The sequence below is a fragment of the Musa acuminata genome, chromosome BXJ1-5, assembly GCF_036884655.1.
Source record: "Musa acuminata AAA Group cultivar baxijiao chromosome BXJ1-5, Cavendish_Baxijiao_AAA, whole genome shotgun sequence".
NCBI lineage: Eukaryota > Viridiplantae > Streptophyta > Magnoliopsida > Zingiberales > Musaceae > Musa > Musa acuminata.
The window spans coordinates 44,276,541-44,289,935 of NC_088331.1; the positions used below are offsets into that span (position 1 = coordinate 44,276,541).

Here is a 13,395-nt window from a genome sequence, read left to right on the forward strand (position 1 = left end):
ACATGAGTCATTCTTATGTCATCCAAACTACACATGTGGAAGATTCTTGGAGACAATGGTTAATGCTCTTTATTTCCTCCCCTTTTTCTTGATCCTCCCACTGTGTGTTGTTGTACCTATATCAGCTGGTCAATGGGTTCAAGTTACCATTGGAGGAAGAAGAAGAAGAAGAAGAAAGCCCAATCAAAACTACTCTTCCAAGAGAGACAAAGAAGACAGAGGAGTAGGCACTCATGCATCCACAAGAGAAAAGCCAAGAAGTTGCCTGCCCAAACCAGCTTCCCAAAGTGGCACATCATTGTTAGGCTGTGTTTTTGAAGCATGGCTTCTCATGCTAGTGCTTCTACCTTTTAGACTTCAAAAGGTTGAGGTAAGCTATAAATGATTGACTCCCCCCCCCCCCCCCCCCCCCCAAAAAAAAATTAGGGTTGATATGTTTTTCTATATTTTAGGATCAAATCAAGTATGTAAAAAATTGTATACAAAGAAAAAATCTTTTAAAAAAATTATTATTTAGGTATATCTCGGTGGATTCGTAAAGGATATAGAAATTCATAAAGATTTATACGAGAAAGTCGGAGTTAACTTATGAGAACTTTTAATTTGTTAGTACGATGAAAAACCTAATTTTATTTATTTATATATATAGACAGAGTATCAAATAACATAAATTTAACTTCATAAATGAAATGATTGAAGATTAAAAATTAAGATTATTCAGTAAGATATAAATAATACTGAGATCACACATTGAATTTTTAATAGTAGCCTCATGATAAAAAAAATATGATTATTCATGAAGAAATAGAAGAAAAATAATGCAGAGGTGCATAATGAACATCATGAGCTATCTCATAATAAGATCATGTTCATTATTATTTGAATTATGTGTTGTAAATCTTATACATGAAGCACGTGGATGGCTGAGATTAGAGTGGCATTTCATCGAGCACTTACGTGGAAACCCAGCTGACCCCATACAAGACAATGGCATCAGCAAGTGCAGCTCGCTCTATAAATACCAACCTACAACAACATAGAATGGCCACCACACCTTGAGGAGCTCTTAGAGCTTGGCAATGGCTTCCCACGGCACAAGGCCTACTACTACTGCCTGCAACGAAATCCATGATGCAGTCACAACTCACACCTCCATCTCTCCCTCTCTTCTCCACCGGAAGAGCCTCGAAGAACTCTTCCCACCCTTCCTTGCCGAGAAGGTCATTGTCGCTTCTTGACCCACCCACGCTTGATCTCTGCCTCTTGTTCATGGCTGCTACCTTCTGGTGTTGCAGGTCGTCGCGGAGACGATCGCCACCTTCCTGCTAGTGTTCGTCACCTGCGGGTCCGCGGCGTTGAGCAAGAGCGAGGCGGGCGCGGTGTCGCAGCTGGGGGCTTCGGTCGCCGGTGGGTTGATCGTCACGGTGATGATCTATGCCGTGGGCCACATCTCGGGGGCGCACATGAACCCCGCCGTCACCTTGGCCTTCGCCGTCTCCCGGCATTTCCCATGGATACAGGTGCGTCCGTTCCTTCATCTCCTCTCACCCTCTTCCCCCAACTCCAGTAGCACAGTCAATTCCTCCACCTCATGCTTAGCTTTTATTGCTCTCTATACCTAAATTTCTTATAGAACTTGATGTTTACCATGCAGTAAGCCTTCATCTTTCACCATTAATATCAGATATATATATATATATATATATATATATATATATATATATATATATATATATATAATCCAATTCTAATAATGCATGATCTCTCCATATGTTTTCATCACAGAAGAAAACATAAAAGCAAGTAATGCTGCTAAAATATTATCTTACAAACTCTTTTTCTTAATATTTTATGTTCCAATATATATAGATAAAAAGAATTGCTCTCTTTTTTTTTATGAACAGGTCAAAAGCTTGTGGCTAAAATTTATGAGAAGATTGTACTCAGATTTGTGATTTGACCAGTGGGATGACACAGGCCATGATTAATGATCCATGACAAGTTCAAGTGTGGATCAAATCATTCCACAAAATATGTAAAGAAATATGCCAAGTAGTCCTAATCACGAAAGACTCTCTCTCTCTCTCTCTCTCTCTCTCTCTCTCTCTCTCTCTCTCATGCAAGTTCTTTAGGGGTTGGGACCAAAAGCCAAAACAAGGATGTGCTCCAGAGCTTCCTACCACTGAGCTTGCATTGATGCCTCACTTAGATGCAGAGCTTCAAATCATTATATGCCAAAAATAATTCCTTTAGTGATTCTTAGGGTCGTTCCATAATGGTAAGAATCATAAGAATTAAGTGACATATATTGAACTTAATTCATATCATAATAACTTATGGAAATGTCGAAGATGTTAGAAATATAGAATAGTCTCATATTGCTAATGACCGAAAGAGTTGGATAATATATATTGGGTTTGATCGGACTTTATAATTTAAGCTTTTTATTTCCATAAGTGTAATTTATTATGTTAACACAAGAAGATGATCAGAAGCTAACATACCACTCATGAAATCTTAGTTGTTTGATGAGTTTAGGGTTTGTGCATCAGCCTGTTCACTTATCTCCCTACAATACATCCTTGCAGGTTCCATTCTACATCTCTGCTCAGATCTCGGGGGCCATGGTCTCCTCCTTCGTCCTCCGCGAGCTGCTGCACCCCATCACCGATCTCGGTACCACGACGCCGTCGGACACAGCTCTGAAGGCCTTGGTCATGGAGATCGTGGTCACCTTCTGCATGATGTTCGTCACCTCGGCTGTAGCCACTGATTCCAAAGCTGTGAGTCCGCACCAACTCTTCTCACCGTGCCCACAGTTCATGCATGCTCCTCCTTGTTCTCATGCTTCCCAACACATCTTCGTCCTGTTGCAGGTAGGAGAGTTGGCAGGGTTAGCTGTTGGCTCGGCAGTCTGCATAACCTCCATTCTAGCTGGGTAAAATAATACATCTCATCATTCTTAGGATTGCAAGACTGACAGTGATACTGGTCATCAAAGTAGGAACCCTAATACTGAAAGTAATGTCACTTAGGTTGTAGATAAGGTTATACTAAGAACATATACTAACTAACACACACTGAATAAGATTAACAGCAGTTTCAGTAGACGAAATGCATAGGGTTACAGCACTTAAAATGGGATGGAGCTGTGCAGGCCGATCTCAGGAGGGTCGATGAACCCAGCGAGGACGTTAGGCCCGGCGTTGGCGAGCAGGAACTACGATGCTCTGTGGGTGTATCTTCTTGGGCCTGTGGTCGGCACCTTGTTAGGGGCGTTCTCCTACAGCTTCATAAGGATGACTGAGAAGCAACCGCAGTCGACTACCACCCAGAAATTGTCCTCCTTCAAGCTTCGGCGTTTGCAGAGCGAGGACATGCCGAGTCCTTTGGCCGATGCTTCCGGGCGTGTTTAGCCTGCAAGACTGGAGCCTGGGGAAGGAGACCGATGAGGATAAGTGCCAAGTATTGTCTTCTCTGTAGCCATTATCGTCATCTTAAGTGGCAGTCAACGACCGACGCCTCATTAGTATGACGCCATGTCTCCGTTCACACAAACTAAGGCTCTTATAAGTGATATAATGATTCACGTACCAATTCCTCGTCTACGCTTCTCTATACCTTGTTTTCTATTCAACAATTTGGTGGTACCCGTTGTGGTCAACTTTCAGTGTCCAATCATCATCTCCAGTTACAAGTGTGGTAGGCCGCCACAAACGAAAACTAAATCATATATATATATATATAATCTTCTTCATATGTATGTGTGTAATATAAATTATACACACATATCATATGTACATCTTTGGAATGTCAAAGGTTATTTTAATTTTCTTCTAAATTTAAATTTATCATTAATATTCTCATGAAATCCAATATGTATTATATATTATTGTATTTAATCTTCTTCAGTTGACTATCATTTTCTGGTAAGAATTTTAAGAATATTATATTTTTGATATTTTAAAATAATTATCTCTTGGTCTTTTTTCCCTCTTTTAAGTGAAGAATAATATTAAATGGAGCAGTGAGGACGGCGTGAGGCATCGTGTCGCCTCCGCTGCTTCTATTTCTCCGTGCCACCGTTCCTACTTTCAACGCCCCGACTGCGAGCATGGCGACCTCCGCTGCGCTCTTCATCCCCTCCTCCCCCGCGAGCTTCTCCCGAGCCGCCTCGATCTCTCGCTTACGCCTCCTTTCTCCTCCTTTTCTTCTTCCGATGGCGAGGCCGCTTCGGTTCAGACGCGTCTCTTCATCTCTCGCTCCTTCTTCCGCCCCTTCTCCTGTCCTCGATAATTCTCCGTCCCCATCTAAGGTAACCTACTTTTGACCAGATTTCCTTCTTTGCCTTCCCTTTGCCCCTTGTAATTTCTAGTTCAGGCGCCTGAAATCGGGTGTCTGATGGTGGTAATCGTGTTGGATCTTTCTGTGTAAATTGTTCTTGAATTTGTGGATATTTTGTGTTTATGTGAAGTTTTAACTAGATGGTGCATATTTATACTGTTTCCGTCGGAAAAGATTGCTCTTTTATTCCCTATTAGAAGAATTTCGTTGTGCATAAAATCTAGAGGAGTAAAATAGGAGTTTTTCTTCGCTTGCATTTGGGTGATTTAGTATCGTGTTTTGCATTTGGCTGATAAGTGCCTGTGGCATTCCAGACTGGCAAGTGGCAGTGGAATTTTGACGGCAATTCTGTGAACGTCTACTATGAGGAGCATGAGGGGAAGAGTGCTGCAAATGCCACGCAGATCCTCATGATCCCCACTATCTCGGACGTTAGCACTGTTGAGGAATGGAGGACAGTGGCGAAGGATATTGTTGCGCGAGAAGGAGATGTGCGATGCCGTGCTACTATCGTTGATTGGCCTGGTCTGGGATTTTCTGATAGGCCATCACTGGAGTACAATGCTGATGTCATGGAGAACTTTCTTGTCCAGTTTATCAATGCATCAGATGGTCCTCTGGCAAATTCAGGTGAAATTTTAATATGGGCTGACAAGAGTGACCACTTCCCTCATGTTGCCATTGTTTGTATTAGTCATATTCATGTAGAACTGATCAAACTCCATTATTAAATTGATAACATAGGATTCCAGTATCATTCCATTATTAAATTGCAAATAGAACCTAAATAAGTTAGACCATTTACTGAACCTTCATACTTAACACATCTAAAGCTACAATAATCTCAAGCAAAAGTAACCACTATCTACAAGTGTCTGCTACAATACCAGCATATCTCATCCCCTATTTTCCTGTTTTATTATGTATTTCTTTCTTCTAAAGCAGCACATGTTTCTCTGCCATCATAACCAATACCTAGGTAGGCCGCAACTGATTAATGTTTACATCCTAGGGCATTTATTTGATGGGTGAAGGGTGTATTATAGTAGTATAGGAGGATCGAGACTACCGAGCACATTTTGCAAAGAATTAACGTGTATTGGAAATCATATAATGTGCATATAAGACAGCAGATGCAAACTCTAATATAGAACTGTTAGCCAAAAACTTCTCATTAACAAACCTAGATGAGCTCTGGGTAACCAATGTTTTAATTCTCTAGAGAAGTCATGTACTTTCTACACAAAAGTTTAGAGGTAGTCATACTTAAGGGCATTGGTTATCTTGTGGATAACTTCATTGTTCAATTGATTGGTGCATCAGATTCTCCTCTGGTAAATTTAGGTGATCTGAAATTAAAGGTTTTGATTGTTGTGCAGCACAACTGCAATATGGTCATCTGCACAATTTCATGAATAATGATTATTGTAGCTCCATCCATGAGGAATTGTCATACCACAGGCATTATAGCCTCAGTCAATTTCATTATTTGGATAAAGAAACATTGACTTGTATCTGTCACTAAGGCTCTTTCTTTTGGTGATGCAGTTTTTAACCACATCTTGAAAAAGTTCCAGGTCTCATTGAACCTGCGTTAGTTTGACTGATCAACTAAATATAAGTTATTAAAAAATGGAGACCAAGAGTTTCTCCAAATTTTGTATGTTGCACTTTTAGAGTGACTTTTCTATGAATGCTTTTAATCACTTAAATTCGGTATAATGTCTTTACTCTTATGCTTGGAATGGGTGCCCGACTATATAGTTACTGATTCGTGTGGCGCCTCATAGGACATTGTCCAATGGGAGAATGCTGCAGTATAAGATTTTTTCCTGTATTAGAAATCACATAATGTGAATGTACAAAATTGATATGTAATGGAAAATTGTTAGACAAAATTTTTTTGTTGTACATGTTCAAATGAGCTAAGCATAACTAATGTCTCTCAAATTCATATGTATGAATTGTTAATATCCATGAAACCTTCTTTTGAGCTGTGACTTCTTATTGTGAGATTACTTTTCTAGCTATTGTTGTATGTTCTTATTTTATTCTATCAAAATCAGAAGGCGAGTTGGTTATTTTTGGGGGAGGACATGCAGCAACTATTGCAGTTCGTGCAGCTGGAAAGCGTTCAATTAGTCCTGCATCCATAGCAGCTGTTGCACCTACTTGGGCTGGTCCTCTTCCTATAGTCTTCGGTCGAAGTTCAGACATGGAGTCAAGGTACTTACTTGTTTGACTTGATCATGTATTGTTTCATATTTAATCTTATTTCCAACATATAAGTTGTAGAACATATATTAAGTGTACCTAAACTGTAACACCCCTGATTAGTCCCACATCGAAAGTGGGCAGGATTAAGATTGACTTATAAGGGTCTGATGAGTGTACTACTATCAACTTCAGCTTAAGCATTTTGGTCAGTGGTTTAGACCAAACAAAGTTGATAAGCCAGTTAGCCCATCAGGCCCGAGTCATTATATTTGGTATCAGAGCCGACCTAGCATTTGGACAGGGTGAGAGGGCTCGAGTAGGAAAGGGCTACCTGTAGACGGAGTCAGAGGACTCGTCACGGCATGGAGCCACCACTGGGCTACGCCTCACATGCACTATGCTAGGGTTTGATCTGGGTTATGTTGGGGCTTGACGAGGACGTCAAGCCTTTGAGTGGGGGTGATTGTAACACTCCTGATTAGTCCCACATCGAAAGTGGGCAGGATTAAGATTGACTTATAAGGGTCTGATGAGTGTACTACTATCAACTTCAGCTTAAACATTTTGGTCAGTGGTTTAGACCAAACAAAGTTGATAGGTCAGTTAGCCCATCAGGCCCGAGTCATTATATAAACTCATACAGAAGTTAGGTTTTTTGAATCTATGATGCACTTGAAAAAATGATCTGCAAGTAGTAGTTGTAATGGATGGACAAATACTAACAGATAGTGACTTTGTTGTTTCTAACCTTCAACAGAAGTTTGCAAATATAACTAATAAAAATAACAAAGAAATTAATTAAAGAAGAGAGATCCTTTTAGTTAAATATCCTGTTTGTCTGCTTAGTGCATCTGAAATGTTGGATATGTTACAATTTTCCTATGACCTTTTAATCTTTGACTATATTTCCAAATTTATATAGAAGCTCTCTAATGTCTCACTTTCAGCTGGTCTTCAAGGTACTGTGTAAAGCTCCTGATTAAAGATCAGTGATCTTGTCAGCATTTTCAGCTAGGGTTTGGAAGGACTTGAGAAAGCCCTTGCACATTAGCACAGCTTTATTGAAGCTGGAGAACACAATGTTAATTGAGGATTGTAGAGGATAGGTGGATTAAAATAGTGACAACTATGTGTCAATATATATGTTCAAATGCTATCCTTGTGCATCTGATTCCCAAGGTCAAAAACTTTTAGATAGATTGGCCTTTATACATGTGTGAGGTGCAGGCATATACAATATTTGTTCATGCACTAAAACTTAAGTGTCTACTCTCTATACAAAATTTTACAGTCCAAAGTAGTTATGGATCTAAGCTTCTTCTCATAAGTTTATGCAATTAATTTGCATGGTTGGATTGTTTTGTGTCTAATCAAAGTAATTTCATGAAATCTGTGTGTTTGAATATGATCTCTATCTCAAGAGGTCATCTACAGGGAAAAACAAGCTGTTGAACATCCAAAATGAAGTTCACCTGATAGTTGCAATAAACTTAGGTGTTTAGAATTTGTGCTTACAATGTAAACTAAGGTGCTTGTTTTTGGCGACGTATATATCTTGCAAGGTGGTCATGTCCTGCTTTCAGTTTTCCAGTATTGATTACTGGTGAACTGTACAGCAAAGATAGAACATAGAACTGCCGTACTTACATGACCCCATGCCAATTTCTCTAGGTATGGACTCCTGAGGGGCACTCTGAGGGCGCCAGCAGTGGGTTGGATGATGTACAATGTGCTGGTGAGCAATGAGAAGTCCATTGAATCCCAGTACAGGTCCCATGTCTATGCAGACCCAGAGAATGTCACACCAAGCATTGTGGAGAGCAGATATAACTTGACAAAACAGAAGGGTGCTCGATATGTTCCTGCTGCTTTTCTGACAGGCGAGCTTGATCCCGTTAAGTCTCGTGAGGAGTTTCTCCAACTATTTGGAGAACTGGAAGGGAAGATGCCAATATTGGTCATATCAACAGCCGGTGCCCCCAAGAGGTCAAAAGCCGAGATGGATGCTCTAAAAGAAGCCAAAGGTGTCACTAAATTTGTGGAGGTTCCAGGGGCTCTTCTTCCACAAGAGGAGTATCCCTTAACAGTTGCAGAAGAGCTGTACAAATTCTTGCAGGAGCATTGTGGTTCAAAGAGCTAAAGTAAGAAGGTCATCAACCTGATCCTTCCTTTTTCCGGATCTCCTAGCAAGCTGTGGAGTTCAAATCAGTCATGTTTCATGGCAATTCTGGAATTCTGTATGATTTCTATCATTCCATTGATATAGTGTTATATTATCCTCTGTAGTATCAATAATGTTATACTGCCCATTGGGTGTCAATCATATATGCTCCCTTCAATCAGAACTAGATATTTCCAGATAGAAAACTTCAATTACTAAGTTGACATGTATTTTTCGAGTGACAAATAGTAAGACCTGTGTCATTGTTTAAGATATTTTCAGTGACACAATTAATTTGTCCCAAAAATTTTCGTGTCATCTTGCTAGTATCAATTTCTAGTTGTAAATTGCAAGTGAATAAGTAGTCACAACATCATTATATTGTCTTATTACGCATTTTATGATACAATCTGAATAAATCAGCCATGAATATAATTTGTCGCATGATTTAATGACATATTTTTTTTGTTACTGAAATTTTTACTGATGGATCATTTAATCACTGGATCTTTTAGTGATAAATATTTGTATTTTTTCAAATATGCAAAAAAGAAGAAGATATTTTTAATTTTTTTTTGTTTTCATGGAAAATCTCTGATTTTTTACGTTGAAGTGGACGGTTGCGATCAACTGTCATTATACTTTCTTTCTCTCTTTCCCGTCCATCGCGCGGCGATTAAATCCTAAAACCCTCCCGACCTCGTCCTTCGCCGTAATCACGTCTCCCCGAACCCTACTCCACGCGATCGACGTCTTCGCCTCGATCGCCCCCCTTTCTTACCCTTGAGACGAATTGGGAGCTCCGCTCGCCTTCGATGGAGATCATCGTTTTCTTAAAGGTCCCTGGTGAGGGATCGCTTGGCCTCCTCTCCAAGCTCGTCCTCGATCTCCCCGAACGCGAATCTGATCGAGGCCTGATGGTCCGCCGTGGATGCCTGCGTTGAACGCGTCCTCTCGTTGGCCTCAAGTAAGATGGTAATGGCTTCGCTCCTTTTCTCCGTTGCGTGTTCATCCTCCAAACATGTCAGAACGGCCTCATCTTTTTCGCTAAGGCAAAATTATAAAGCAATTGAAATTTGTCTAACAGCTAGAAATTGAAGAAATAGAATTATGAAACTGATATAGCATCACTCTTTTAAACACGATTAAAGTACTATTTTTGTTTAGAATGGTGATAGTTCCAAGATATACTTGTGGATTAATATTCTTGCAGTTTAGTCTTACACATTGTTAGTGAAAGATTTAGTTTCCCTCAAGTACTGATTGGGGTACAAGTTAATGCTAAGAACTGATATGAATTTGCTGATATTGGTAAATAAAAAGATACAAAACAATTGATATGGCAAGTAGATTCTTTTTATTGTGTAATTATCATGTGCAACAAGCCTTGAGATTTACTTAGAGAGTTAAAAATGTTATTGTCTAACATGATAAACAATAAATAATTCGCAAGTATTGCTATATTCTTAAAAAAATTGCTTCAGTAATTTTAGAAAATTGAGGCCGAAATAACATTTCAATATCGTCGCCTTATGATGCTCAATACAAATGACAGTTGACAACATTTTTATATCATATACACATCTTATCCATTGAAGAAAAGTGAAGTCCTCAAGTTTCTAATGTCATATTTCTTATCTCTTAAGTTCATTGAGTATCCTATTAGTCAACATTATTAAAAGATTTGGATACTTCAACAAAGTTTTTGAAATGCATCTGAGATATTTGAGCACTGGCACCTGATACACATTAGATATTGGGCATGGTAAGCATTTAGAAGTATATATATCTTGTAGTTGGCCACTATGCTTAGACTTGGACTTTTAGTTTTGAAGCATTCATGTTGGATGTGCCTGCTATGCCCCTCATTTTTAACATTCCTCCAAATTAATAATTTATTTTTGCATTCAAGCAGCTTCAGAGCTTGGATAGACTTCGTGCTAAGATTATCCGTAAGTGTTTCTTTCTCACTGATATGCTGCCTGATTGCACAATTCCAGCTTCTCTTGTTTCGATATTGTCAGATGAAATGCCTGGGAACTGGAAATATTTTGCAAGCATTAGATGACACAATAGGCCAATACTAATAATGGCACAAAATCATACTGGTCGTGTTGGCCTTTGCAAACTTTTATGATGCGATGATGTTAGAACTACTGTCTATCTAGGTGTTAGTAGATTTAGTTTATAGGTGAACAATGTCTGCACAAATTCGATGTCTTGCATAGAAAACACCGGTGACCTTCACAACTTTTACATTCGGTGCTTGTTAACTTGGATTTCTTTTCTTGTTTTTGCAGGTAAACTGGAATCTGGAACAGAACTTGCTGCATTCTGTACACAAACACTAATGGCCTTAGAAGTTTTTATTCATCCCTGAGCCCTTCCTATAGTCAGACTTTGAGGTTTCCAAGATCTCCGTACATGAAGGTTTCGAAAATACATTCCACAACCGTCAGAAACATGGCATGCATTCTTTTCTAACGGGCGACCAAGGAAGTAATGAATGAGATGGATGATGATGATGAACTGTTGAGTGGCTGGCTTAGTGCTGATGAAGACCAACCTGTTCAGTGTCTCAACACTTTTATGAGAGAAAAACATGTAGAAGTTGATCCAGCCGGAGGTCATTAGATTACTGAAGGCGTTCAAGAACCATCAAGAATCCATGAAGAGGAAATAATATGCCCGAGCCAAGAGAAAAATATGTCTGAGACACACAAATGGAAGACCCGAGTTCCAGAGCTATTGTTATGACTGTCGATGACAAGGCATCTCCAGATGAAGGCGATACCACTATCCAAGATGTTCCCAAGGATGACTATTGCTGGTTAATGTTTAGTAATTTGGAAGCCCCAGATGCATCTTATGGCTGGGGCTGATGCTTCTGAAAGCTTGTAAGTCTCTGATAAGGGAAAGGAGCCGCTGCTTACCTGTGATTCTGATTCAGTGTCTCTTGATTCACTACCAAATATTATGGTTGCAGATCCAGACACCATCTATATCTCAAGGTGCTATGTTCTGTTTTCATCTTAATTTACAGTTTTGTAGTTAACTTAAGATGATTTCAGATGGAAGCAGATAGAATGTCTCATCATAATCTCCCCTTAGCTGCAATCTATGGTTGAGTCTCCAAGAAATGGGAGGATCTGCACGCACAGAACAACAATTTTGAGCTACTTTGTAATGAAATCCAAGTCCTTTCAGGTGACACAAATCTCATAGACTTCCGTAGATGGCCTCTGTTTTTTCTGTTTGCCTTTCATTGCATGTCATTAAGAATTTGTATTATGTTGTTACAGAGCTACGTGACGTGTTATTTCTCCGTGTGGCAGATCTCAACCGACTCTCTGATTCCAACCGCCCCGTCTCCCTTCACGCGTGGTTCGAAATTGGTCCTCCACGTGGCCTTTCCAATCTGGCATTCAATCGTGGCTTGAAGTGCCGTTATCCGCGTGGCAGATCTCAACGAACTCTCGTATCCACGTGTCAAGCTCGTCACCTCGCGCACCCGTCGAGGTCGCGTGCCGTAAACGTAGCAGCAAACCCGTCTCTCTCACTCCCTCTGCCCCCGTCGATCCCCTATTTATTTTCCTCCCCAGCCAAAAACCCTATCACCGGATGCGTGAGAGAGAGACCACATGACGGCGGCGATCTCGATGGTTGGGGAAGGGAAGGAAGAGAAGGGGCCGGAAGTGGAAGAGAGCGGCGGTGGCCGGCCGTTGGTCCACAGCCAGGTGCGAAGAATACGGGAGGAGGACCTCCGGATCGGCGACGGCACCGGCGAGGGGCTGAGCGCGAGGGATCTTCGGATCCCCGTTCCCCTCCACACCGCCGCCGCCGACGCCCTCCTCTGCTCCCGCTCGGCGCTGCCCTCCTCCCCTCTCCGCAAGAGCAAGGCCGCCTTTGGATCAGCTTAGGTTCGTATTCTCTCTCTACGAGATGATCCTTCTCTTTCGTTCCCCTCCCATCTTTATTATACCCATTCTTTCTCCTAATATCATAATAGATTTACCTTTGAAATTTTCTTCGAAAAACCATGATTGATATTTATTTTTTTATGTTATGGATGCATATTGTACTCTTAATGAAAAATGTTTTTTTATTATTTCGTCCTTATATATGATTTTTGTCAATCCGTTTGCATGTGCAGGTGGCGACGTGGAGGCAGGCCAAAGTTCTGGAAGTAATTTTCTAATTCTTTTTTTTTTTTTTTGGTAGTGTGTGTGTGTGTGTGTTTCCCTTCTTCAGCCTTCTTGCGGTCCATTGTACAGGAGCAGTATATCTTATATTTGTAGACTGTAGAATTGGTCATAAGCAAACGTATGATTGATTGCAGAGTTTTGGTCTATTTCTCCCCATTTCTTTATTCTTTTTACATTTTATTCGGTTGGCGAGTATACTCTCACAACCGTCAGGTCAACTAACTCTGTAACCGTCGGGGAGCGAGAGAGCGCGCGGGGAGGCGGGCGGGAGGCTTCGAGGAAGCTTCCATCGATTGGACGGTCCACCACGGACGTTCGCGCCTCGCCCCACGTCATCTGCCGTGGATCCCACGGACTCTAGATGGACCCCTGGTGAGCTCACGCGTTTCATTTCTTACAGCACTGACCATATGGGTAGGTTTTTTTTTTTTTGGGGTGTTCTTAGCGCTGTTTAATTTGAATTCACGA

General features: G+C 40.6%; 2 protein-coding genes across 6 annotated transcripts; both read left to right on the forward strand.

Annotated features, from left to right (window-relative positions):
- The first annotated feature begins 1,045 nt into the window (after positions 1-1,045).
- Positions 1,046-3,606, forward strand: LOC135675141 (aquaporin NIP2-1-like). The gene is made up of 5 exons (XM_065185414.1): positions 1,046-1,220; positions 1,296-1,520; positions 2,589-2,783; positions 2,877-2,938; positions 3,158-3,606. The coding sequence occupies exons 1-5, from the start codon at positions 1,080-1,082 to the stop codon at positions 3,414-3,416; spliced, it is 882 nt and encodes a 293-aa protein (XP_065041486.1). The 5' UTR covers positions 1,046-1,079; the 3' UTR covers positions 3,417-3,606.
- Positions 3,607-4,023: 417 nt separating this feature from the next.
- LOC135674463 (uncharacterized) lies at positions 4,024-13,060 on the forward strand. Of its 5 annotated transcripts, none has more exons than XM_065184349.1 (8): positions 4,024-4,315; positions 4,659-4,974; positions 6,411-6,570; positions 8,233-9,697; positions 10,638-10,674; positions 11,023-11,929; positions 12,025-12,642; positions 12,876-13,060. In XM_065184349.1, the coding sequence occupies exons 1-4, from the start codon at positions 4,115-4,117 to the stop codon at positions 8,699-8,701; spliced, it is 1,146 nt and encodes a 381-aa protein (XP_065040421.1). In that variant the 5' UTR covers positions 4,024-4,114; the 3' UTR covers positions 8,702-9,697; positions 10,638-10,674; positions 11,023-11,929; positions 12,025-12,642; positions 12,876-13,060. The 5 variants fall into 5 exon arrangements, with proteins under 5 accessions (XP_065040421.1, XP_065040422.1, XP_065040419.1 ...); XM_065184350.1 differs by lacking the exon at positions 10,638-10,674 and having other exon boundaries at positions 11,023-11,733; positions 11,794-11,929; XM_065184347.1 differs by lacking the exon at positions 10,638-10,674.
- The last annotated feature ends 335 nt before the right edge of the window (positions 13,061-13,395 follow it).